Genomic DNA, 24,137 nt, shown 5'->3' on the forward strand with positions numbered 1-24,137 from the left:
CACTGTTACGAAACTTATATTCGATCACATAAGCCTTACGTAGCAAATTAGCAATTACATTTTTTGTTGACCATATTCGACACTCTCGTTGACCTCCATACAAAGATTACTCACTTCGTGGGTTTATTTTCGTGGACAGATTTTGGGCGGGGTAAAACCTCTCGCTTCGCCTCTTCCTCTCTGTTCCTACCCACTGCCTCCAACAATGGTACAGCCCCCTCCAAGTGGATACGCCCTAAGTGCATACTGATTGGTTCCTCTGGTGGCCGAATATGCATTATCTACCGGTGATTGGAGCGTCTGCACGTTGCACGGGTTTGGATGCTGTGACCGGAGGTTGAGAAGCCTGGATTCTGCTCGCTGTCTACCGCAAGTGTTCGTCTCATTCAGTGGATTGGTGCTGTTGTAGGCTATCAGAAAGTAACCAAAAAGGCGTTTTGGAGCCGTAGGCCGGTAGGAGAGGTATGTGGAACGAGATTGTGATATGCAGCCTTAGCATACAGTTATGTACTAAGAATAAAGTGAATAAGCTTTGACTTGGGGACCCAGACTCTGCGCTGTGCGGGTGTAGCCAATGGATCGGCCCTAGACAACGATGCTTGCTTTATGTGGATACTTTGTTTCTCATTCTAACTGGCAGAATGTCTAGTGTCTGCTACCCGGCGTCCTGACTGCTTCTTGTATATTTCTGATTCTGCCTTCCTAATTCCTTTCATGCCATCATTAGCTTTTGTTGGGTAGTCGAAATTATAACCTAATAGGCTATAGGCTACCAGTAGACAGCAGTAGACAGCGTTCCGACAGGGAACGTAAGCGCTATAGCTAGCTACCCAATTGCACATGCTATGAATTTGGCCCATCGATTTCTAGGTTCCAAGTGCAACATTATCTTTTAGACTGTGGGATGGAATAAAGTATTTATTAATATAGGGTGTTCCGTTATTATGGGAGGGAGGGAGGGTTTTGGAAACCGTTTTCTGCGTCGGGTTGGAACATTATGTATCCTGAAGGCCGATGTTTCTTTGTGTCAATGTAGGATGTGCGATGTATTATTGTTGATCTATGATTTATTATATTCAATTCATATTCTGTCCTTAATTGTTATAGACTATAATCTAGGGTCAAGCCTTTAACATGTGCATTAACGTTGGAATTGCTATAATTAATGGTTGTATCAATCTGTAACGTTTCAAACTCCATGACCAATTGTCAAAAGACGTATCCATGTTGGCTACTGTCATTTCTATGTTTGTGACAATTTTGTGCAATATCCTATAAACACTATTTGTAACAGACTTAGGTCCGACAATACATTAGGCTAGCCTACACAAGCCAACCTGCTGATACGTTATGATTTTTGCAGGAGCCTAATTATCTGTGCTCCACCCTGAAATGTGTATATTTTTAAAAGTAGCCTGTATGTGTTTCTTTTCTACCCGTGGAAGGCATATTGTTGAAACTTCATTCGTTCATTAATTATACATCATAAAACACTCAGTAAGATGTGGGTCAACCAGTAGAAGTGATGGATAACACATGGTTGATGCATGTTTCCTCCCTCCCATATTTCAATGTGACGTTTTAGACATCAGCTGTCTGCCTTTAAAATTGGCCAAGATGTGCATCTGAACATGCATGGTCAAGATGACATCTAGTCAACATTTTTATATAGATCATCTCAGCTCCCTATCTGGAGCTATGAGGAGAGAGAGCATATGGTAAACCTGCCAGCTGCCGCACCCTCACCCACACACGTAGGCATGGTGCACAGTCTGCACACGCCCTCACTGTGCATGGATAACGCATACACTCCCACACTCACCACGTCTCACACCATGCACACACAAGAGGGGGGGAGTCCCCTGGGGGATATTTATCATATTATTCCAATACATTGTATTGGAAAATGTGAATATCTTAACGTTCTGATGAGATAATAGATCCCTCTATGTCCTGCTCCACAGTATACCTGCACACCTATACACTGCACACCAGTACACCTATACACTATGTACAGTTGAAGTTTACATACATTTTAGCCAAATGCATTTCAACTCAGTTTTTCACAATTCCTGACATTTAATCCTAGTAAAAATTCCCAGTCTTAGGTCAGTTAGAATCACCACTTTATTTTAAGAATATGAAATGTCAGAATAATAGCAGAGAGAATGATTTATTTCAGCTTTTATTTCTTTCATCACATTCCCACTGGATCAGAAGTTTACATACACTCAATTAGTATTTGGTAGCATTGCCTTTAAATTATTTAACTTGGGTCAAACGTTTCAGGTAGCCTTCCACAAGCTTCCCACAATAAATTAGGTGAATTTTGGCCCATTCCTCCTGACAGAGCTGGTGTAACTGAGTCATGTTTCTAGGCCTCCTTGCTCGCACACGCTTTTTCAGTTCTGCCCACAATTTTTCAATGGGATTGAGGTCAGGGCTTTGATGGCCACTCCAATACCTTGACTTTGTTGTCCTTAAGCCATTTTGCCACAACTTTGGAAGAATGCTTGGGGTCGTTGTCCATTTGGAGGACCCATTTGCGACCAAGCTTTAACTTCCTGACTGATGTCTTGAGATGTTTCTTCAATATATCCACATAATTTTCCTACCTCATGATGCCATCTATTTTGTGAAGTGCACCAGTCCCTCCTGCAGCAAAGCATCCCCACCACATGATGCTGCCACCCCCGTGCTTCACGGTTGGGATGGTGTTCTTCGGCTTGCAAGCCTCCCCTTTTTTCCTACAAACATAACGATGGTCATTATGGCCAAACAGTTCTATTTTTGTTTCATCAGACCAGAGGATATTTCTCTAAAAAGTACGATCTTTTTCCCCATGTGCAGTTGCAAACCGTAGTCTGGCTTTTTTATGGCAGTTTTGGAACAGTGGCTTCTTCCTTGCTGAGTGGCCTTTCAGGTTATGTTGATATAGGACTCGTTTAACTGTGGATATAGATACTTTTGTACCTGTTTCCTCCAGCATCTTCACAAGGTCCTTTGCTGTTCTGGGATTGATTTGCACTTTTTGCACCAAAGTACGTTCATCTCTAGGAAACAGAACCTTCCTGACAGAACCTTCCTTCCTCCTTCCAGAACAGAACCTTCCTTCCTCCTTCCTGAGCCGTATGACGGATGCGTGGTCCCATGGTGTTTATACTTACGTACTATTGTTTGTACAGATGAACGTGGTACCTTCAGGCGTTTCGAAATTACTCCCAAGGATGAAACAGACTTGTGGCGGTCTACAAGTCTTGGCTGATTTCTTTTGATTTTCCCATGATGTCAAGCAAAGAGGCACTGCGTTTGAAGGTAGGCCTTGAAATACAGGTAAACCTCCAATTGACTCAAATGATGTCAGCCTATCAGAAGCTTCTAAAGCCACAACATCATTTTCTGGAATTTTCCAAGCTGTTTAAAGGCACAGTCAACTTATTGTATGTAAACGTCTGACCCACTGGAAATGTGATACAGTGAATTCTTGTAACGGCAGCCTTCCCTCTCTTCACTAGAAGAGGGGGTGAAACAGGGATCAGACCAACACGCAGCGTAGCCAGTGCTCAACATGTTTAATACGACAAATAAACAGTGAACACGATACAAAACAAAATAAAAAATGTGGCAAACCGATACAGTCCTTTCTGGTGCAGACAAAACACAAAGACAGGAAACAATCACCCACAAAATCCCAACACAAAACAAGCCTCCTATATATGATTCTCAATCAGGGAAAACGATTGACAGCTGCCTCTGATTGAGAACCATATTAGGCTGGACACAGAAACAGACAAACTAGACACACAACATAGAATTCCCACCCAGCTCACGTCCTGACCAACACTAAACAAGCAAAACACATAAGAACTCTGGTCAGGACGTTACAATTCTAAGTGAAATAATCTGTCTGTAAACAATTGTTGGAAGAATGACTTGTGTCATGCACAAAGTAAATGTCCTAACCGACTTGCCAAAACTATAGTTTGTTAACAAGAAATTTGTGGAGTGGTTGAAAACAACTAGTTTTAATGACTCCAACCTAAGTGTATGTAAACTTCTGACTTCAACTGTATGTACAGGTTCATGTGTGGTTTTAGAATAATAAATAAAATAATGTAATTCTGTGATGGATAGAAGCCAGTGTGTGTGTTTTTGTCCAGACAGCCAAGGGGTGTTTGGTTATACACATTGACAGACAGACAGCTAAGGGGTGTTTGGTTATACTCATTGACAGACAGACAGCCAAGGGGTGTTTGGTTATACTCATTGACAGACAGACAGCTAAGGGGTGTTTGGTTATACTCATTGACAGACAGACAGCTAAGGGGTGTTTGGTTATACTCATTGACATACAGACAGGTGAGGGGTGTTTGGTTAAACACAGCGACAGACGGACAGACAGACAGCTGAGAGGTGTTTGGTCATACTCCGTGACAGACACAGCCTCCGAGTCAAGCCTGTTAGTTGATGTCACAGCAGCCTGGCCAAGCCAAGCTGAGAACACAATATTTATTGTGTTATAACTTGTTTTAGAACACAGCGATTCATTTGTGTTTGTCAATGGGTCCCTCCCTCCTCATCTGAATGTAATGCCAGTGACTGTCAGTAGTACCACAGCTTGTATATACCAAGTTGTAGTTGAAGGGTTGTGGTATTGCTGGTCAGGAAACTAATGCCATTCTCCATGAGAGTGAAAAGTGATTTCTCATCTGCGTGTCTCTCTTTCAGAGAAAATATGCAGAGGTAAAATCAACTTTTTGTCTTCTACAATGCTCATTTTGGGACTAACTCCCTGCACCACAAGTGAGAGAAGTGCTAACCCTTCACTTCTCTCTTCCAGAGCCATTATGTCTTCCAGTTCAGCGACAACCAGGATCCTGATCAAGGGTGGCAAGGTGGGTGTTGACTGTTGTTGTGGTTATTGATGGTGGTGGTGAAGCTCCCAGTGGGATTGAAACATTGTCTGTTCATCTAAAATATATCACTGGGGACTATTGCAGAGTTGTGGATATTACCGGTTTCATTTATTCATTTTTTTCTGTCCAGCACCTGATTCATGCATTTTTTTCCCACCAGGTGGTGAACGATGACGTGACGCAGGAGGCAGACGTCTACATTGAGAACGGCATCATCATGCAGGTGGGGGAGGGGCTGATGATCCCGGGAGGGGCCAAGGTGATTGACGCTTCTGGGAAACTGGTCCTCCCCGGGGGGATCGACACCAGTGTGCACCTCCAGCAGACGTTCATGAATGCTACCACCGTGGACGACTACTACAGCGGCACCAAGGTAACTGTTGGCTGGATGGTCATCAGGAGTCCTGTCTGTGAGGTTGAGAGAGAAAAACACTGCTGTATGCATTACCCTCAATAACCCAGTGTGGTGGGCATTACCCTCAATAACCCAGTGTGGTGGGCTTTACCCTTAATAACCCAGTGTGGTGGGCTTTACCCTTAATAACCCAGTGTGGTGGGCATTACCCTCAATAACCCAGTGTGGTGGGCATTACCCTCAATAACCCAGTGTGGTGGGCATTACCCTCAATAACCCAGTGTGGTGGGCTTTACCCTCAATAACCCAGTGTGGTGGGCTTTACCCTCAATAACCCAGTGTGGTGGGCTTTACCCTTAATAACCCAGTGTGGTGGGCTTTACCCTCAATAACCCAGTGTGGTGGGCTTTACCCTCAATAACCCAGTGTGGAGGGCTTTACTCTTAATAACCCAGTGTGGTGGGCTTTACCCTTAATAACCCAGTGTGGTGGGCTTTACCCTTAATAACCCAGTGTGGTGGGCTTTACCCTTAATAACCCAGTGTGGTGGGCTTTACCCTGAATAACCCAGTGTGGTGGGCTTTACCCTTAATAACCCAGTGTGGTGGGCTTTACCCTTAATAACCCAGTGTGGTGGGCTTTACCCTCAATAACCCAGTGTGGTGGGCTTTACCCTCAATAACCCAGTGTGGTGGGCTTTACCCTCAATAACCCAGTGTGGTGGGCTTTACCCTCAATAACCCAGTGTGGTGGGCATTACCCTCAATAACCCAGTGTGGTGGGCATTACCCTCAATAACCCAGTGTGGTGGGCATTACCCTCAATAACCCAGTGTGGTGGGCATTACCCTCAATAACCCAGTGTGGTGGGCATTACCCTCAATAACCCAGTGTGGTGGGCATTACCCTCAATAACCCAGTGTGGTGGGCATTACCCTCAATAACCCAGTGTGGTGGGAATTACCCTCAATAACCCAGTGTGGTGGGCATTACCCTCAATAACCCAGTGTGGTGGGCTTTACCCTCAATAACCCAGTGTGGTGGGCATTACCCTCAATAACCCAGTGTGGTGGGCATTACCCTCAATAACCCAGTGTGGTGGGCTTTACCCTCAATAACCCAGTGTGGTGGGCATTACCCTCAATAACCCAGTGTGGTGGGCATTACCCTCAATAACCCAGTGTGGTGGGCATTACCCTCAATAACCCAGTGTGGTGGGCATTACCCTCAATAACCCAGTGTGGTGGGCTTTACCCTCAATAACCCAGTGTGGTGGGCATTACCCTCAATAACCCAGTGTGGTGGGCTTTACCCTCAATAACAGTGTGGTGGGCGTTACCCTCAATAACAGTGTGGTGGGCTTTACCCTCAATAACCCAGTGTGGTGGGCATTACCCTCAATAACCCAGTGTGGTGGGCATTACCCTCAATAACCCAGTGTGGTGGGCATTACCCTCAATAACCCAGTGTGGTGGGCTTTACCCTCAATAACCCAGTGTGGTGGGCATTACCCTCAATAACCCAGTGTGGTGGGCATTACCCTCAATAACCCGGTGTGGTGGGCATTACCCTCAATAACCCAGTGTGGTGGGCATTACCCTCAATAGCCCAGTGTGGTGGGCATTACCCTCAATAACCCAGTGTGGTGGGCATTACCCTCAATAACCCAGTGTGGTGGGCATTACCCTCAATAACCCAGTGTGGTGGGCATTACCCTCAATAACCCAGTGTGGTGGGCATTACCCTCAATAACCCAGTGTGGTGGGCATTACCCTCAATAACCCAGTGTAGTGGGCTTTACCCTCAATAACAGTGTGGTGGGCATTACCCTCAATAACCCAGTGTGGTGGGCATTACCCTCAATAACCCAGTGTGGTGGGCATTACCCTCAATAACAGTGTGGTGAGCATTACCCTCAATAACCCAGTGTGGTGGGCTTTACCCTCAATAACAGTGTGGTGGGCTTTACCCTCAATAACAGTGTGGTGGGCATTACCCTCAATAACAGTGTGGTGGGCTTTACCCTCAATAACAGTGTGGTGGGCATTACCCTCAATAACAGTGTGGTGGGCTTTACCCTCAATAACAGTGTGGTGGGCTTAACCCTCAATAACAGTGTGGTGGGCTTAACCCTCAATAACAGTGTGGTGGGCATTACCCTCAATAACCCAGTGCTGTAGGCGTTACCCTCAATAACCCATTGTGGTGGGCATTACCCTCAATAACCCAGTGCTGTAGGCGTTACCCTCAATAGTCCAGTGCTGTAGGCGTTACCCTCAATAACCCAGTGCTGTAGGCGTTACCCTCAATAACCCGGTGCTGTAGGCGTTACCCTATATAGCCCAGTGCTGTAGACGTTACCCTCAATAACCCAGTGCTGTAGGCGTTACCCTCAATAACCCAGTGCTGTAGGCGTTACCCTCAATAACCCAGGGCTGTAGGCGTTACCCTCAATAACCCAGTGCTGTAGGCGTTACCCTCAATAGCCCAGTGCTTTAGGCGTTACCCTCAATAACCCAGTGCTGTAGGCGTTACCCTCAATAACCCAGTGCTTTAGGCGTTACCCTCAATAACCCAGTGCTGTAGGCGTTACCTTCAATAACCCAGTGCTGTAGGCGTTAACCTCAATAACCCAGTGTGGTGGGCGTTACCCTCAACAACCCAGTGTGGTGGGCGATACCCTCAATAACCCAGTGCTGTAGGCGTTACCCTCAATAACCCATTGTGGTGGGCGTTACCCTCAATAACCCAGTGCTGTAGGCGTTACCCTCAATAACCCAGTGCTGTAGGCGTTACCCTCAATAACCCAGTGCTGTAGGCGTTACCCTCAATAACCCAGGGCTGTAGGCGTTACCCTCAATAACCCAGTGCTGTAGGCGTTACCCTCAATAGCCCAGTGCTTTAGGCGTTACCCTCAATAGCCCAGTGCTGTGGGCGTTACCCTCAATAGCCCAGTGCTGTGGGCGTTACCCTCAATAACCCAGTGCTGTGGGCGTTACCCTCAATAACCCAGTGCTGTGGGCGTTACCCTCAATAACCCAGTGCTGTGGGCGTTACCCTCAATAACCCAGTGCTGTGGGCGTTACCCTCAATAACCCAATGCTGTGGGCGTTACCCTCAATAACCCAGTGCTGTGGGCGTTACCCTCAATAACCCAGTGCTTTGGGCGTTACCCTCAATAACCCAGTGTGGTGGGCGTTACCCTCAATAACCCAGTGATGTGGGCGTTACCCTCAATAACCCAGTGCTGTGGGCGTTACCCTCAATAACCCAGTGTGGTGGGCATTACCCTCAATAACCCAGTCCTGTGGGCATTACCCTCAATAACCCAGTGCTGTGGGCATTACCATCAATAACCCAGTGCTGTAGGCGTTACCCTCATATATAAGGGCACCAGGCGAGACCCAGATGCAGACACAGGAGGCAGATGGTTAGAGTCCAAGATGTTTATTAACATTCCAAAAGGGGAAGGCAAGAGAATGGTGGTGGACAGGCAAAAGGTGAAAACCAGTTCAGAGTTCCAGAGGTACAGACTGGCAGGCAGGCTTGAGGCCAGGCAGAATGGTCAGACAGGCGGGAATGGAGTCCAGAAAAACAGGCAAAGTTCAAATCCAGGAGGACTAGTAAAAGAGAATAGAAAAGCAGGAGCATGGGAACAACACGCAGGTTGACTTAAACATACAAGACGAACTGGCACAAAGAGACAGGAAACACAGGGATAAATACACTGGGGAAAATAAGAGACACCTGGGGGGGGTGGAGACAATCACAAGGACAGGCGAAAGAGATCAGGGCCTGACACAATAACCCAGTGTGGTGGGCATTACCCTCAATAACCCAGTGTTGTTGGCTGCACTGGGTTATTGAGGGTAATGCCAGAGGACCTCGCCTCTGAGTCTGGTTTCTTTACTCCTGTGCTGCTGCTTGCTCTTTAGGGATTAAGGCGGGGTTACTTGTTGTAAAAGAGGCTGTATCAAACAACTTTGATTCATTGACAAAAAGGACAAGTGTTTTAGGACTGGCATTACGCTCTCTCTCTCTGTCTATCCCTGTATTTTGGTAGAAACCTGCCTCAAGGTTGGACTAGCAATGCCAAATACTCAGTTACAACAATGACATTCCCAGTGGCAAGAACAGGTTGTAATGATGTCATTATTACAATGCCCTCTGGGAATTTGGCAATATACTAATAGGTCATTGCAATGATGAACTGTCAAATGTAATGGTAGCAACTATATGGTTTTGTACAGCAACGAGAGTCAATACGGTGTTATGGGAAGACAGAGATATAGTTACCACGCATCAATTGATAATGATAATTGACCCAGCCTTGTGGGAAACGAACAACCATCTGTCAGATATATTCCACCTCACTGTAACCCACTGGACCACCATATGTCACCATGGCAACTAAATAAATTAATCTTCCCAGTGTGCCTTGCAGCGTGAGAAAATAACTTAATATTTTGTATGGAGACAGACTCCTGAATCCTTCCTCCCTGAATCCCAAGCCGACCCTTAGTCCCTGATTCCCTCATCCCTACACACTCCTGGAGATCTGAATAGAAGGCCAAAATCCCACTCAACCTCTCAGAAGGCAAATTGAAGTAATTACCATATTGCCAATAAATTACCAATTCTCTTTGATCTACAGAAATGGTTAGGGGTTGATTAGGGATTCAGGGAGAGAGTAAGTAATATTCAGAGAACTACTATTGAACCGGGCGTGGTTAGGACTCAGATGCTGCATTTATTTAGACCGAGATAGTGGATGCATAATTCTGCTGACTCAAGCTAGATATGATACATTATTCTCTGTTCTGAGTCATCTTTATTTTATTATATAACTCACTTCCCCATCAATGATTTATATAGATGTAGCAGGAAGCTGTGGAAGCTGTAGCAGCAGGCGGACTGAACAGGCCGAATTTAAAGATTCTATTCCATTATATTCTGTATTCTTTTCCATTTTATTCTGTTCTGTTCTATTCTGTTTTCTATTATATTATATTCTATCAGTGCACTGAAGGGAGAGCTGGAGGGATAGAGAGAGAGGGATAAAGGGAGAGACAGAGCGGGATGGAGAGAGAGAGAAAAAGAGAGACAGCGAGGAAAAACAGAGAGCGACTTTAACTATTTGATATTATTATAAAATATGTTTTTATTACAATGTATATTGTATACATTTGTTGCTGTGGCAATATTGACTCAATGTTTTTCATGCCAATAAAACAGCTTAAATTTGAGAGAGACAGAGAGAAATGGAGACAGACAGATGAGGGAAAGAGAGAGCGAGAGGTGGTGGGGCTGGGGAAGCAAGCAGACTGAGACTGGGGCTATCCCAGATCACTTCAGGGCATGTATGAACCATCCATCACTATGCTCAACCACCCAGAGATTACACACAGCGTCTGGGAGCATAGCTGTGTTTTAGACCACAAGCTAGCCCCCCCCCCCCCCCCCCCCCCCCCCTCCCCGTCAATCAACCGTAGCTGCTGCTGTGCTGCCTGGCTAGAGTACCAAGACAAATGCAGATCGGTTTCTGTTTCCATGGTTACCATGGGGCTGCTGCAAAGACTGCTGAAATTACCTTTTCCCTCGGGTAATTTTGCTTGAAGACAATAGTTCTCAAACACACTACACTAGACACACTTACAACCCTTACCAGACACTCCTCCATTCTCTCTAGGGTCAGCTGACTCAAAGATGCTATTTGGAGGATGTACTTAACAGCACAGTAACAGACTCGGTTGGTGTTTTAAAGGATTTAATATAGTAGGTATTTTGTTTTACATCAGTATCAACCTGGTTTTCGAAAGATTTAGAACACATTTTATTAGTCACATGCGCCGAATAATACAGTTGTAGACCTTACAGTGAAATGTTTACTTACGAGTCCCTAACCAACAATGCAGTTAAAAAAAATGCGGATAAGAAATAAAATTAACAAGTAATTAAAGAGCAGCAGTAAAATAACAAGAGTGAGATTATATACAGGGGGGTACCGGTACAGTCAATGTGCGGGGGCACCGGTTAGTTGAGGTAATACGTACATGTAGGTAGAGTTATTAAAGTGATGCATAGATGATAACAGAGAGTAGCAGCGGTGCAAAAGGGGGGAGGGGGGCAATTCAAGGTAGCCATTTTATTAGGTGTTCAGGAGTCTTATGGCTTGGGTGTAGAAGCTGTTTAGAGGCCTCTTTTACCTAGACTTGGCGCTCCGGTACCGCTTGCCATGCTGTAGCAGAGAGAACAGTCTATGACACGGGGGGCTGGAGTCTTTGACAATTTTTAGGGCCTGCTTCTGACACCGCCTGGTATAGAGGTCCTGGATGGCAGGGAGCTTGGCCCCAGTGATGTACTGGGCCGTTAGCACTACCCTCTGTAGTGCCTTGCGGTCGGAGGCCAAGCAGTTGCCATACCAGGCAGTGATGCAACCAGTCAGGATGCTCTCGATGGTGCAGCTGTAGAACCTTTTGAGGATCTGAGAACCCATGCCAAATATTTTCAGTCTCCTGAGGGGGAATTAGGTTTTGTCGTGCCCTCTTCACGACTGTCTTGGTGTGCTTGGACCATGTTAGTTTGTTGGTGACGTGGACACCAAGGAACTTGAAGCTCTCAACCTGCTCCACTGCAGCCCCGTCGATAAGAATGGAGGCGTGCTCGGTTCACTTTTTCCTTTAGTCCACAATCATCTCCTTTGTCTTGATTACGTTGAGGGAGAGGTTGTTGTCCTGGCACCACATGGCCAGGTCTCTGACCTCCTCCCCATAGGCTGTCTCGTCGATGATCAGGCCTACCACTGTTGTGTCATCGGCAAACTTAATGATGGTGTTGGAGTCATGCCTGGCCGTGAACAGGGAGGACAGGAGGGGACTGAGCACGCACCCCTGAGGGGCCCCTGTGTTGAGGATCAGCGTGGCAGATGTGTTGTTACCTACCCTTACCACCTGGGGGGCGGCCCGTCAGGAAGTCCAGGATCCAGTAGCAGAGGGAGGTGTTTAGTCCCAGGGTCCTTAGCTTATCAATGAGCTTTGAGGGCACTATGGTGTTGAACGCTGAGCTGTAGTCAATGAATAGCATTCTCATATAGGTGTTCCTTTTGTCCAGGTGGGAAAGAGCAGTGTGGAGAGCAATAGAGATTGCATCATCTGTGGATCTGTTGGGGCGGTATGCAAATTAGTGGGTCTAGGGTTTCTGGGATACTGGTGTTGTGAGCCATGACCAGCCTTTCGAAGCACTTCATGGCTACAGACGTGAGTGCTATGAGTCGGTAGTCATTTAGGCAGGTTACCTTAGTGTTCTTGGGCACCAGCACTATGGTGGTCTGCTTAAAACATGTTGGTATTACAGACTCCGACAGGGAGAGGTTGAAAATGTCAGTGAAGACACTTGCCAGTTGGTTAGCGTGTGCTCGCAGTACACGTCCTGGTAATCCGTCTGGCCCTGCGGCCTTGTGAATGTTGACCTGTTTAAAGGTCTTACTCACATCGGCTGCGGAGAGTGTGATCACACAGTCTTCCAGAACAGCTGGTGCTCTCATGCATGTTTCAGTGTTATTTGCCTCGACGCGAGCATAGAGGTAGTTTAGCTCGTCTGGTAAGCTCGTGTCACTGGGCAGCTCTCAGTGGGGCTTCCTGTTGTAGTCTGTAATGGTTTGCAAGCCCTGCCATATCCGACAAGCCTCAGCCGGTGTAGTACGATTCGATCTTTGTTCTCTATTGATGCTTTGCCTCTTTGATGGTTCCTCGGAGGGCATAGCGGGATTTCTTATAAGCTTCCGGGTTAGTCCTGCTCCTTGAAAGTGGCAGCTCTAGCCTTTAGCTCAGTGTGGATGTTGCCTGTAATTCATGGCTTCTGGTTGGGGTATGTACGTATGGTCAATGTTGGGATGACGCCATCGATGCACTTATTGATGAAGCCAATGACTGATGTGGTGTACTCCTCAATGCCATCGGAGGAATCCAGGAACATACTCCAGTCTGTGCTAGCAAAACAGTCCTGTAGCTTAGCATCTGCTTCATTTGACCACTTTTTTATTGATCTAGTCACTGGTGCTCCCTGTGTCAGGACCCGGTGCGAGAAACAGTCACTAATAATCGTCAGAACCCAGAAGATGAGGCAGACACAGCAGTACTAGAGATGGTGGTTTAATAAAAGAACAAAATCTTCAGGCAAAGAAACTAAATCCACAATGTCCAAAAATAAAGCCAAGAGGCACAAAATGGAAATCTTCCAAAATACAAAAGAAACTCCACAAAGTGGTAAAAAACAGCAGGGAAAAACAAACCTCAAAAGACTACTCAAATAATACACAAGAACTAAACCAGAGAACCTCTGGAAAATCCAACAAGAGAAATATCTGTATAAAACAAGGCTTGGGCTGGGGCTGGGTGCTAACTTACAAACACTGAGCAAGGAACTGAGGAACACACAGGGTTTAAATACTAACAAGGGAATGACCTACAGGTGCAAACAATAATTAGAGCAAGAAAAACAAAAAGGTACAAAAAAGGTGCAATGGGGACATCTAGTGACCAAAACCCGAACAGTCTTGGCCAAAACCTGACAGAATCCCCCTCCTAGGAACGGCTCCTGACGTTCCTACCAGCCTTCTCAGGGTGGAGGGTCCTGAACTGACGAATGAGGTCAGGGTCCAGTATGTCCTTGGCAGGAACCCAGGAGCGCTCCTCGGGACCGTAGCCTTCCCAGTCCACCACATACAGCCAGGACCACTGCACCCGGCGGGAATCCAGTATCCGGTGGATGGTATAAGCCGACTGGCCACCGATGACACGGGGCGGAGGGGGAGGTCTGCCTGCCGTGATAAGGGGAGAAAAAACAACAGGTTTTAATAAAGAAATGTGAAATGTTGGATTGATTTTAAGGGATCTGGGTAAGTGCAGGCGAAAAGTAACGGGATTGACTCTCCTGGCAATCTTAAAGGGACCGATGAACCTCTGGGACAGCTTGCGAGACTCCACCCGTAGTGGTAAGTTCTTAGTTGAGAGCCATACTCTCTGGCCGGGGTACAGGGTAGGACCGGGACGGCGACGTCTGTTGGCTTGTCGTTGGTACTGCTGAGAGGAACGCAGAAGATTAAGACGTGCCTTCTTCCACGTAAGCCGACAGCGTCTGATGAACCTCGAGGCTGAAGGCACTCTGACTTCTGCCTCCTGGTCCGGGAACAATAGAGGCGCATAGCCAAACTGACACTCATGCGGGGATATACCAGTGGAGGAGGAGCACAAGGTGTTGTGCGCGTACTCGGCCCAAACAATGAAGGATGACCATGTGAACGGGTTGTTGGAAACCATGCATCTGAGGGTGGTTTCCAGCTCCTGATTCATCCTCTCAGTTTGGCCATTGGACTCCGGATGGTACCCTGAAGATAAACTGGCCGTGGCCCCTATGAGTTGGCAGAAAGCCTTCCAAAACCTTGAGGCGAACTGGGGACCTCTGTCGGAAACCATATCTTGCGGAATCCCAAAGACTCGGAACACATGGTTAATCACCAACTCAGCTGTTTCCTTGGCAGAAGGTAATTTGGTCAAGGGAACAAACCTGGCCGCCTTAGAAAACCTGTTGATGATGACTAGGATCGTAGTATTACCATGGGACGGAGGAAGGCCAGTAATAAAGTCCAACGAGATATGGGACCAGGGTCGGTGGGGAATAGATAGAGGGTGAAGGAGTCCTTGAGGGCGGAGGTGAGAAGATTTGCCCTGGCAGCACACGGAACAGGCCTTGACGAAAGTGGCAACGTCTTCTTTTATGGTGGGCCACCAGAACTTACGCTGGATGAACTCCAAGGTGCGACCTACGCCCGGGTGACAGGTGAGGCGAGAGGAGTGCCCCCACAGAAGGACTTGGGACCTTGCTGCCTTGGGAACAAACAACCGATTAGCAGGACCTCCTCCAGGGCCCGGTTCGATGGCTTGAGCTTGTTTCACGGAATCCTCCACTTGCCACGAGATCGGAGCCACGATCTTAGCGGCCGGAAGGACAGTCATGTCAGTATCTTCTCGAATGGCAGGAGAGTAGATTCGTGACAAGGCGTCCGGTTTGAGATTCTTCGACCCGGGTCTATAGGTGAGGATAAACTGAAATCGTCTGAAGAAAAGAGACCATCGAGCTTGTCTGGAGTTCAACCGCTTCGCCTGCTGGATATACTCCAGATTTTTGTGGTCCGTAAGCACTTGAAACGGTTGAGAAGCCCCCTCGAGCCAGTGTCTCCATTCCTTCAATGCCATCTTAACCGCTAGGAGTTCACGATCCCCCACATCGTAATTCCTCTCGGCCGGGGTAAGCCGGTGAGAGAAGAAGGCGCAAGGATGAAGTTTCTTGTCTTCACCCCTCTGAGACAGGACAGCTCCAACCCCAACCTCTGATGCGTCTACCTCCACCACAAAAGGTTCATCCGCCGTTGGTAGTGTCAGGATAGGAGCAGAGAGGATGCGCTGCTTGAGTCCTTGGAAGGCCGTCTCAGCTTCTCTTCCCCACAGAAACCTTGTGTTGCCACCCTTGGTTACAGCTGAGAGAGGGGCTGCCACCGAGCTGAAGTTCTTGATGAACTTGCGGTAAAAGTTGGTGAAGCCCAGGAAACGCTGAACTTCCTTAACGGACTTGGGGGTGGGCCAATCTGCTACCGCCCCTACCTTCTTGGGGTCCATCTGGACTCGACCGGGTTCCACTATAAATCCCAGGAATTGTACTCGAGAGGAATGGAATTCACACTTTTCCGGCTTAACGTACAAATGGCTGTCTAGGAGGCGTTTGAGCACTTGTCTGACATGCTTAGTGTGTTCTTGAAGGGAGCTCGAAAAGATGAGGATGTCATCCAAGTAAACAAACACAAAGATGTTAAGCATATCCCTAAGCACATCGTTTATGAGCGCTTGGAACACAGCCGGGGTGTTGGTCAGGCCGAAAGGCATCACCGAGTATTCGTAGTGACCAGTAGGCGTGTTGAAAGCGGTCTTCCACTCGTCCCCGGGTTTGATCCGCACAAGATGGTATGCGTTCCGCAGGTCAAGCTTAGTGAAGACAACTGCTTCCTGGAGCAGCTCAAAGGCTGTGGCCATAAGGGGTAGCGGGTAGCGGTTACGGACGGTTATGGCATTGAGTCCCCGGTAGTCAATGCAAGGTCGTAATCCACCATCTTTCTTGGCCACAAAGAAAAACCCTGCTCCCGCCGGCGAGGTAGATGGACGCATGAGGCCTGCTTCCAGAGCGTCCTTGATGTAGGTATCCATAGCAGCTCGTTCGGGAGGAGAAAGGGAAAAGATCCGACCCCTGGGAGGGCAGGTCCCCGGAAACAGGTCGATGGTGCAATCGTAAGGTCTATGGGTTGGTAGTTTGGTGACCCTCTGTTTGCTAAATACCAGTTTGAGGTCATGGTAACACTCGGGAACTCGGGACAGGTCGATGGATTCTAGAGACTCGGAAGGGGAACTCTGGGAACTCGGGAAAATACAAGTGGCTTGGCACGTAGGACCCCACTGCTTGATAGTGCCCACAGACCAGTCGATGTGAGGGTTATGGCTGTGAAGCCAGGGATAACCAAGGACGAGAGGGAACTCGGAACAGGAGATCAGATGAAAGTTCATCACTTCCTGGTGTTGGGAAACTGAAAGTCGCAAGGGGGTAGTGGCACGAGTGACAAGTCCAGATCCCAAAGGGCTTCTATCCAACGTAGTAACCCTTATGGGGTCACTTAGAGGTTCAGAAGGAACGCCATTCTCCTTCGCCCAGACCCCCTCCATGAAGTTACCTGCGGCTCCAGAGTCTACCAAAGCTTGAAGAAAAAACTTGTGGTCGTCTCAGGAAAGGGTAACTGGAATGAACAGGCGGGAGTTGGATGGATGGGAGGAGGTTATGTTTCCTGTTACAGTCCTCCCAGGCCTGCACGGGAGAGTGCGTTTCCCTGGAGCCCGGGACGCGTGGAGCGGAAATGGCCCGGTTTGCCGCAATATAGACAGCATCGCTCCCTCATCCGGCGGTCTCTCTCAGCCTGGGAGATGCGTCCAACCTGCATGGGTTCTGGTGGAGCCAGCGAGGATAAAGGTGGAGACTCGGAGCTGGAACCGATAGGGGCTAGGGTGAGCGGTCTACGGTTGAGTTCTCTCTCTCTCAGACGCTGGTCTATGCGTGAAGCCAACTTGATAAGGGACTCGAGGTTGTCCGGTGGTTCCCGAGTGGCCAGTTCATCTTGGATGGTGTCAGAAAGACCCTTCAAAAAACACACTGTGAGCGCCTCGTCGTTCCAGCCACTTGCTGCTGCCACAGTGCGGAACTGGATGGCATAGTCCGTCACGCTGCGCCGACCTTGGCGGAGAGTCAGGAGCTGTTTGGCTGAGTCAGGGCCGTTGGTAGGACCTTGAAACACTCGCTTGAATTCTTCAGCAAAGGTAGAGTAGCTGGCACAGCAGGGACTTTGGGCATCCCACACAGCAGTAGCCCAGGCTAGGGCTTTTTCCGACAGCAGGGTGATGATATATGCTATCTTGGACCGGTCGGTGGGAAACGACGATGGTTGCAGCTCAAAGGAGAGAGAACATTGGGTGAAAAACCCCTTACAAACACTCGGATCCCCTGAGAACCGTTGGGGAGGCGGCAGACGAGGTTCAGCCAGGGGGTTAACTGCCAGGGGCACTTGAATCGGATGAACTGGAGCAGCAGCGGTTGCCGGGGAAAGTCGATCCGAAATCTGCTTTATGGAAGTCAGCATCTCTGACAGAAGTTGAGAATGTCTAGCCATTAAGGCCTCTTGCTGAACCAGAGCAGCTTCGTGGCGTTGGACAGTCCCCTCGTGGTGGGACAGCATGGAAAAAAAATCCTGGGTACTGGCTGCCTCTGGGTTCATTATAATGGCTCAGTGTTTCTGTCAGGACCCGGTGCGAGAAACAGTCACTAATAATCGTCAGAACCCAGAAGATGAGGCAGACACAGCAGTACTAGAGATGGTGGTTTAATAAAAGAACAAAATCTTCAGGCAAAGAAACTAAATCCACAATGTCCAAAAATAAAGCCAAGAGGCACAAAATGGAAATCCTCCAAAATACAAAAGAAACTCCACAAAGTGGTAAAAAACAGCAGGGAAAAACAAACCTCAAAAGACTACTCAAATAATACACAAGAACTAAACCAGAGAACCTCTGGAAAATCCAACAAGAGAAATATCTGTATAAAACAAGGCTTGGGCTGGGTGCTAACTTACAAACACTGAGCAAGGAACTGAGGAACACACAGGGTTTAAATACTAACAAGGGAATGACCTACAGGTGCAAACAATAATTAGAGCAAGAAAAACAAAAGGTACAAAAAAGGTGCAATGGGGACATCTAGTGACCAAAACCCGAACAGTCTTGGCCAAAACCTGACACCCTGCTTTATATTTTGCTTGTCAGCAGGAATCAGAAGTATAGAATTATGGTCAGATTTGCCAAATGGAGGGCGAGCTTTGTATGTGCCTCTGTGTGTGTGGAGTAAAGATGGTCCAGAGTAATTTTTTATTTTTTTCCCTCTGGTTGCACATTTAACATGCTGATAGAAATTTGGTAAAACTGATTTAAGTTTCCCTGCATTAAAGTCTCTGGCTACTAGGAGCGCCGCCTCTGGGTGAGGGTTTTCTTGTTTGCTTAAGGCGGAATACAGCTCATTCAATGCTATCAGTGCCAGCCTCTGACTGTGGTGGTATGTAAACAGCTATGTAAAATACAGATAAATTCTCTAGGTTGGTAGTGTGGTCTACAGTTTATCATGAGATACTCTACCTCAGGCAAGCAATAGCTCGAGACTTCCTTAGATATCGTGCACCAGCTGTTATTTTCAAAAATATCTAGTCCGTCGCCCCTTGTCTTACCAGACGCTGCTGTTCTATCCTGCTGGTGCAGCGTATAACCAGCCAGCTGTATGTTGATAATGTCGTTGTTCAGCCACGTCTCCGTGAAGCATAAGATAGTACAGTTTTGAATGTTCCGTTGGTAGATTAATCTTTCGCTTAGGTCATCTATTTTATTGTCCAAAGATTGCAGGTTTGATAGCAGAATGGAAGGAAGTGGGGGTTTATTCGAGCGCCTACGAATGCTCAGAAGGCAGCCTGCCCTCCGGGCCCCTTTTTCTTCGCAGCCTCTTCACGCAAATCATGGGGATCTAGGCCTGTTCCCGAGAAAGCAGTATATTGTTTGCGTCAGACTCGTTTAAAGGAAAAAAAGGATTCTGAACATGTAATGGAGCAGTAGTGAAGCTTTAATAGGTTGGAATCTATGAATATAGAAATGTATCCTATAGAATCATATTTTAAATGTTTGACTATTAGGATGGCCATACAATGCATTGCTCATTCCTACATTTTGGATCTAGTATGTCTGCCTCTGCTTGAATAGCTGATTGATGGTCCTTGTTGTAATAAACAATGAGAGGACTGACCGCTGCTTGATATACATTAGTTAGCTCACTGACCATCATTAATTACTATAATACCTCTTCATTAGACCCCCCTGGTTTGGGTTACCTCCCTGTCCCCTTCCCTGCTTCTAATCTAGTTACTGATAGATGTATGGGTTTTCCATGTGTGTGTTCCAAATGGCACCCTAGTTCCTATATAGAGCACTGCTTTTGACCAGGGTCCATAGGTGGTCCGTAGTACACGAAATAGGGTGCCATTTGGGGTGCAGACTATAACATCCACCCAGCAAATAAACGTTAAGGCCAACGTTAAGGGTAATTGACACATTTTACTGTTGATTCATTTCAAAGATGGGGCAACAGTGACATGTTCATTCTGTCTTGCTCTAAATTTATAGAGAATAATCAATGCATGCAATTACTTACTAACTAGATGTGACAAGGTTACGAGGCCTTAGAGGGCATGTGTGTGTCCTCTACTACAACCTATGCTGCCCTGTGCCTTATAGGTGACAACGTTTCCACTATTTAGGTCCCATCACCTTTTATAAAGACCTGCTCAAATACATTGAATGTGTGTATGTCATATTTTCTATTCCTTCTACAGGCAGCCCTGGCTGGAGGGACCACCATGGTTATAGGACATGTGTTACCAGAGAAGAACGAATCTCTGCTGGAAGCCTATGAGAAGACCCGCTCCCAGGCTGACAGTAAAGCCTGCTGCGATTACGCCCTGCATATGGGGGTCACCTGGTGGGGGCCAAAGGTAACTGTCGTACTCCTTTGATAACTGGAATTCGGTGGTATTATACCCTTTTCCATTTTACTGAGCTAAGATGAACCAAACAGAGCCGATCTTTACTACACTGGCCTGATTAAACATCCACAAGTTGCTGGGTCTGTGCTGGAAAATACATTATGAAAGGAAGATATCCAAGCCAGCACAGTACGTATTCAGGTAGGCATGATAATGTGAAAAGGTGTGACTCCTGACTGTGTTCATCTTGTACAGGTGAACTCTAAACTCTAACCCCTGACCTGTAGGTACGAGCTGAGATGGAGAGCCTGGTGAGAGATAAAGGCATCAACTCGTTCCAGATGTTCATGGCCTATAAGGACCTGTTCATGCTGAGGGACTCTGAGCTCTTCCAGGCCCTACAGAACTGTAAGGACATCGGGGCCGTGGCCCGCGTACACGCTGAGAACGGAGAGCTGGTGGCCGAGGTGGGTCAGAGACTCTGGTTTAATATGTAGTTCCATATCACTGACTTTTCTTCCATCGTATCGTTGAACAGAAAGAAATGATCTGTAATGATTCAAAGTCTAAAAACTTTTATCTCAATGAGGCAAGTCATTTGCAGCAACCACAATACATACAAACATAATCACATTTTTTACAAACATCAACATCAGAATATCAAAGGATATTTACAGGCAAGTAGGCTGGATAAGTGCAATTTCATATGAGTTGTGTTGTGAGAACTGGTGGCAGAGCAGAGGTGAGACAGAGACCATAGAGCTAGAATTACTAGAACGGACATTCAATGTTATGTGATGGATGGGTCAGCGGACATATTTAGTGTACTCTTTATTTCTATGGGTGATGCAACACATACACCAGGATTCATTACATCATCCTGTGGGTTTTCTAGGGCGCCAAGGAGGCATTGGACCTGGGCATCAGCGGCCCTGAGGGCATCGAGATCAGCAGACCAGAGGAGGTAAGACCAATCAAATGTATTTTATAAAGCCCTTTTTACATCAGCAGTTGTCACAGAGTGCTTTCCAGATACCCAGCCTAAAACCCCAAAGAGCAAGCAATGCAGAGGCAGAAGACGTTCTCTTGACTCTTGTAGCCTGTACTCATATCCGACCACATACTCCCTTGTCTTTCTTTGCATGCTTCATAGACATCGATGGAATACATTTCAATTGTTGATATCAACCCTTCATAATATTGTAATGTCCCTAGCGTTATGGATATCAGCCCTTCATAATATTGTAATGTCCCTAGCGTTATGGATATCAGCCCTTCGTAATATTGCAATGACCCTAGCGTTATGAATATCAGCCCTTCGTAATATTGCAATGTCCCTAGCGTTATGGATATCAGCCCTTCGTAATATTGCAATGACCTTTTGAGTAGCCTTATGCTACTCAACACAATATTCTGTTTCTTCTGTCTCACAGCTGGAGGCAGAGGCCACCCATCGTGCGATTACCATCGCCAATAGGGTGAGTGTGTGTTCTGTGTCAAGTTGTTGCATTTTCTATATCATCAAGCACATCAGCACAGTGGATACACTACATTACCAAAAGTATGTGGACACCTGCTCATCGGAACATCTCATTCCAAAATCATGGGTATTAATATGGAGTTGGTCCCCCCCCTTTGCTGCTATAATAGATTCCACTCTTCTTGGAAGGCTTTCCAATAGATGTTGGTGGGGACCAACTCCATATTTCCGTGGGGACTTGCTTCCATTCATCCATAAGAACATTAGTGAGGTCGGGCACTGATGGGATTGACCACACCGATCTCGACAAACAATTTCTATATGGACCTTGCTTTGTGCACATGGGCTTTGTCATGCTGAAACAGAAAAGGGCCTTCCCCAAAGTTGGAAGCACAGAATTGTCTAGAATGTCATTGTATGCTGTAGCGTTAAGATTTCCCTTCACTGGAACTAAGGGGGATAGCCCGAACAATAAAAAAAACACCTCCAGACCATCATTCCTCCTCCACCAAACATTACAGTTGGCACTATGCATTCGGGCAGGTAGCGTTCTCCTGGCATCCGCCAAACCAAGATTTGTCTGTCGGACTGCCAGATGGTGAAGCGTGATTCATCACTCCAGAGAACGCGTTTCCACTGGTCCAGAGTCCAATGGCTGTGAGCTTTACACCACCCCAGTTGACGTTTGGCATTGCGCATGGTGATCTTAGGTTTGTATGCGGCTGCTCGGCCATGGAAACCCATTTCATGAAGCTCTTGACAAACCGTTCTTGTACTGATGCTGCTTCCAGAGGCAGTTTGGAACTCGGTAGTCAGTGTTACAACCGAGGACAGGCTATTTTTACACGCTACACGCTTCAGCACTCGGCGGTCCCGTTCTGGGAGCTTGTGTGGCCTACCACTTCGCGGCGGAGCTGTTGTTGCTCCTAGATGCTACCACTTCACAATAACAGCACTAACAGTTGACCGGGGCTGCTCTATCAGGGCAGAAATTTGACGAACTGACTTGTTGGAAAGGTGGCATCCTATGACGGTGCCACGTTGAAAGTCACTGAGCTCTTCAGTAAGGCCATTCTACTGTCAATGTTTGTCTATGGAGATTGCATGGCTGTGTGCTCGATTCTATACACCTGTCAACAAACGGTGTGGCTGAAATAGCCTAATCCACTAATTTGAAGGGGTGTCCACATACTTTTGTATATATAGTATAACTGATTGGGAAATACCCTGCCATATGAAGGGCAATGGTTTTTCTGGTGAAAGCAAAGGAAACTCTCTCTAAGACATGTTGTCTCTCTGTCATTCTCCCTCAGGCCCACTGCCCTATCTACCTTGTCAACGTGTCCAGCATGTCAGCAGGAAATGTGCTCGCCACAGCCAAGATGCAGGGTAAGGCATATCCTGTCCTGTCCTACCTATCCTGTTCTGTCCTACACTATTCTATTCTGTTCTGTTAGATCAGAGATTTCCTGTGGTTTGTTACACTCTGGTGGTTTGGTCTGGTCTGATCTGGTCTTCACTAGAAATTATTTTGGAACCCCTGTCTGTCTGTTTTGTACAGTAACTGGCCAATACTACATTCTACACACTACACATGACTATCTATGGCTCTGTAGGAACCCATCTTACTCCTCTGTCTGTAGGTAAAGTAGTCCATGGGGAGACGACCACGGCCCATGCAGTGCTGAACGGTCTGCAGTACTACCACCAGGACTGGGCCCATGCTGCAGCCTACGTCACAGTGCCTCCTCTACGTCTGGACCCCAATACACCAAACTACCTGATGAGTCTACTGGGGAAGTAAGAGCACACACACACTTACCTGATGAGTCTGCTGGGGAAGTAAGAGCACACACACACTTACCTGATGAGTCTACTGGGGAAGTAAGAGCACACACACACTTACCTGATGAGTCTACTGGGGAAGTAAGAGCACACACACACTTACCTGATGAGTCTACTGGGGAAGTAAGAGCACACACACACTTACCTGATGAGTCTACTGGGGAAGTAAGAGCTCACACACACTTACCTGATGAGTCTACTGGGGAAGTAAGAGCTCACACACACTTACCTGATGAGTCTACTGGGGAAGTAAGAGGGGAACGTTTCCTTTGTAATCTGCTAAACGTGTTTAATGTTTGAGCCGACATCCGCAGCATTTTCATCTAATGTGATGTCCCTGAACGTCGGGAATTGTCTTAAAAATTCTAGCGCTGTG

At 47.0% G+C, this 24,137-nt stretch overlaps 1 protein-coding gene across 2 annotated transcripts in view; it reads left to right on the top strand.

Moving 5' to 3' along the window:
- Window positions 1-288: 288 nt before the first annotated feature.
- LOC129813145 (dihydropyrimidinase-related protein 5-like) overlaps window positions 289-24,137 on the top strand; it is a 29,033-nt gene continuing 5,184 nt past the window's right edge. The window contains exons 1-9 of one of the 2 annotated variants that reach the window (XM_055865371.1): window positions 289-462; window positions 4,841-4,895; window positions 5,077-5,289; window positions 20,287-20,445; window positions 20,724-20,903; window positions 21,332-21,400; window positions 21,870-21,914; window positions 23,230-23,305; window positions 23,560-23,716. In XM_055865371.1, coding sequence (XP_055721346.1) covers window positions 4,848-4,895; window positions 5,077-5,289; window positions 20,287-20,445; window positions 20,724-20,903; window positions 21,332-21,400; window positions 21,870-21,914; window positions 23,230-23,305; window positions 23,560-23,716 — 947 coding nt within the window. In that variant the 5' untranslated portion in view covers window positions 289-462; window positions 4,841-4,847. Of the gene's footprint in view, window positions 463-4,582; window positions 4,744-4,840; window positions 4,896-5,076; window positions 5,290-20,286; window positions 20,446-20,723; window positions 20,904-21,331; window positions 21,401-21,869; window positions 21,915-23,229; window positions 23,306-23,559; window positions 23,717-24,137 lie in introns of those variants that run through there. The other variant, XM_055865370.1, reaches the window with a different exon arrangement.

Source organism: Salvelinus fontinalis, chromosome 16 (assembly GCF_029448725.1).
Source record: "Salvelinus fontinalis isolate EN_2023a chromosome 16, ASM2944872v1, whole genome shotgun sequence".
Classification (NCBI taxonomy): domain Eukaryota; kingdom Metazoa; phylum Chordata; class Actinopteri; order Salmoniformes; family Salmonidae; genus Salvelinus; species Salvelinus fontinalis.